The sequence below is a fragment of the Anoplophora glabripennis genome, unplaced genomic scaffold (genome assembly GCF_000390285.2).
Source record: "Anoplophora glabripennis isolate ALB-LARVAE unplaced genomic scaffold, Agla_2.0 scaffold6083, whole genome shotgun sequence".
In the NCBI taxonomy this organism is placed as follows: domain Eukaryota; kingdom Metazoa; phylum Arthropoda; class Insecta; order Coleoptera; family Cerambycidae; genus Anoplophora; species Anoplophora glabripennis.
Genome location: NW_019422178.1, coordinates 1,542 through 4,230, shown reverse-complemented (window position 1 = coordinate 4,230; position 2,689 = coordinate 1,542). Strand labels below are relative to the sequence as shown.

Here is a 2,689-nt window from a genome sequence, read left to right as displayed (position 1 = left end):
ATGATGATTTATAAACTGCGTTATTATTACCAGAACGTTTTGGCATCGCATCCTCTCATTCCTTACCACTGTCTAATAACTCGCACAAAATCTGGAATCGGTAAGTTGAATAGTTTACAAGTTATGGGCTTATAAACAAATTAACTAATTTTTAGGCTGGACGATCCCGAGGATCTTCCACAATCGCATTGATTTTTTTCAAGGTAGATTTCATAATAGTACATTTAAAACTATCATTTTTTTTTAAATTTCAAATTTGCAACTTGGATTTTTTTAAAAATTTTTTAGCCTTAGTGAAATATACGACGCACGAGCGTGATATAGTTATATATTATTACATGATCGGAAAGCTTATGAAAAGAGCTTTAAGTTAAAAAAAAAATCGTCAAGATTCGTTGAAAAACAACGGAGTTACAGACTGTCAAAGTTGACGGCCGATTGTTAAACAAATTAGGTTGGTAGCGGTAAAAAAAATACTGTCATAACCGGCAACCCGAGTACTTTTCCAGGTAAAAATATTTTATTTGTGGAAGTATGTTAAGTGCATAAGAAATATTGTCAAGTCAGTGGGTCGCTTGATTTTCGGCGAGCAGTGGCGCGGCGGAACGGTGAGAGAAATGAACGACAACAAGTCTGAAGAAAATAACGAATTCATAGTCCTGCCGTTAAATAATGAAAATTCGCATGAAAATAATATATTTGACGCTCGAGGGCTAGTTTTGTAGGTTTTTTGAAGACGAAAAAAAAGTACTTGTGGAAATGATTGGAAAAAAGTTTGCGAAAAACATGAATTTACGTAAAAATTATACAATTAACCACCCTGTAAACATTTTTATGACTGTGGAAACTAATATGTTATTGTACATAATATTTAGCATTTATAAATTCAGCTTGACGAAACAAAAAGTCACATCCAAGTCTATATTTCCTGGACTATTACAGGGCAATTATATTTAAATCACAATGAAGATCTACTGCTGCTAGTAAAAATTATAATTTTTTTCTAAATGCAAAATCAAACTGTTTTTTCGTAAGTATTATTAAAGTTGAACGACTTTATTGAATATCGTATATGTAAAAATAGTGAAATAAATATGTTTATACAGAGGGTTAAAAAATTGTATATACAATGTTAAAAATAAGGAATACTTCAAAAAATAAGAAAAAAAAGATCGACTTTTCATAAAAAAACTGTTTTTCTTTACATCTTCCAAACCGATTGACCAAATCAATTCTAATAAGATTTTAAGTACCTAATAAATGATTGAAAACTATAAACAAAAATAGATTTTTGTCATGTGTCACTTATACAAAATAATATATAAACTAAGTATATTCTTTATAGTCGTTAATTTAACAGTTTGTCAAATATTTATTACATATTTACTCTTTATTAAGCGATACACTACAATCTCATGAAAATTCACGGGTAATACCTAAGTCGAATTCCTTATTTGATACTTACTGCTAACATATTTCTGCAATTCATCTTCTGTAACATCTAGTCCTTCTTTTTTTACGACAAAAGCTAATGGTAGTTCCCCTGATAGTTCATCTGGTAGCCCAACTACTCCTACGTCACGAACCTTTGGATGATTCAGTAAAAGTGCCTCCAATTCAGCTGGAGCTACCTGAATATAAATATAATTCCACGTGATAGATATATTATGTATTTTACTAGTAGGTACTATAAAACTACAAACTTTGTAACATAATATAGGTACATTTAGACTATTGTATAGCTGTGTTTGTAGTTCATTTGTTCCTCGCAGAAATTGATTAATGTTTGATATACCATTACCTGATATCCTTTATATTTAATTAATTCTTTGAGCCTGTCCACTATATAAAAATTTCCTTCTTCATCATAGTATCCTAAATCGCCAGTTTTTAACCATCCGTCAGAAGTAAAAGTCTCTCTCGTTGCTTTTTCGTCATTATAATACCCCATCATGATAAACGGTCCTTTGCAGCACAGTTCGCCTGTTTGATTAGGCCCCAGGCTCTTTCCAGTTTCTGGATCTCTTACTTTGCATGTCATAAACGTTCCAACCTTACCACATGATCCTGGTTTTTGATTCTCCTTATCAGCTATTGTAACGGCGAATGTTGCCTCTGTTAGTCCATAGCCTTGACGGAATGATTTCAAGTTTTTCAGCCTGAAATTTGTATGTAAGGATATATGATTAGTATTTATAGTCATAATTAGAAACGTTGTAAATTATTACTTTAGAGGATGAGGTTACATGTTATCACTAGGATATCCCGTTATGGTCCTGTTTATGGCGCATATTCCGAGACAGCGACCGCAAGTCATCGGTACGTATAGTCCACGGGCCCACGTACAAAGAAAGAAATGATTACCAGCAAGCTGTAACTTTGCGTGCAGCTTAAGTTTGACGAGTCTCCCAAGATTTGATTACGAGGAAAATTCAACAGTGGTCAGTTTTCCCGTGACTTTCAGGAAAACATGTCAATCTGGTATAGACATGGAATGTTATGACCAGCACTTTTTTTTAGTTTAAATGAAAGATATATATTTTTTAAACCCCCCAAAAATTTGTCCGACAAAAATGTTGGGTATTTTAAGTTTGTCCCCCACCCCAAATATGTCGATTTGGTGACATTATGGTTGGTGACAACCAGCAAGCTGATTTTTCTGGGAGGGTTTGGTAATAAGATTTGAAAT

At 32.9% G+C, this 2,689-nt stretch overlaps 1 protein-coding gene across 1 annotated transcript; it reads right to left on the bottom strand.

Annotated features, from left to right (window-relative positions):
• Positions 1–1,465: 1,465 nt before the first annotated feature.
• On the bottom strand, positions 1,466–2,159 carry LOC111692995 (luciferin 4-monooxygenase-like; the record flags this gene model as incomplete). The annotated part of the gene is made up of 2 exons (XM_023457135.1): positions 1,466–1,631; positions 1,802–2,159. Coding segments are annotated over 2 exons (524 nt in total), but the record flags the coding sequence as incomplete, so codon positions are not given.
• Between the last annotated feature and the right edge of the window lie 530 nt (positions 2,160–2,689).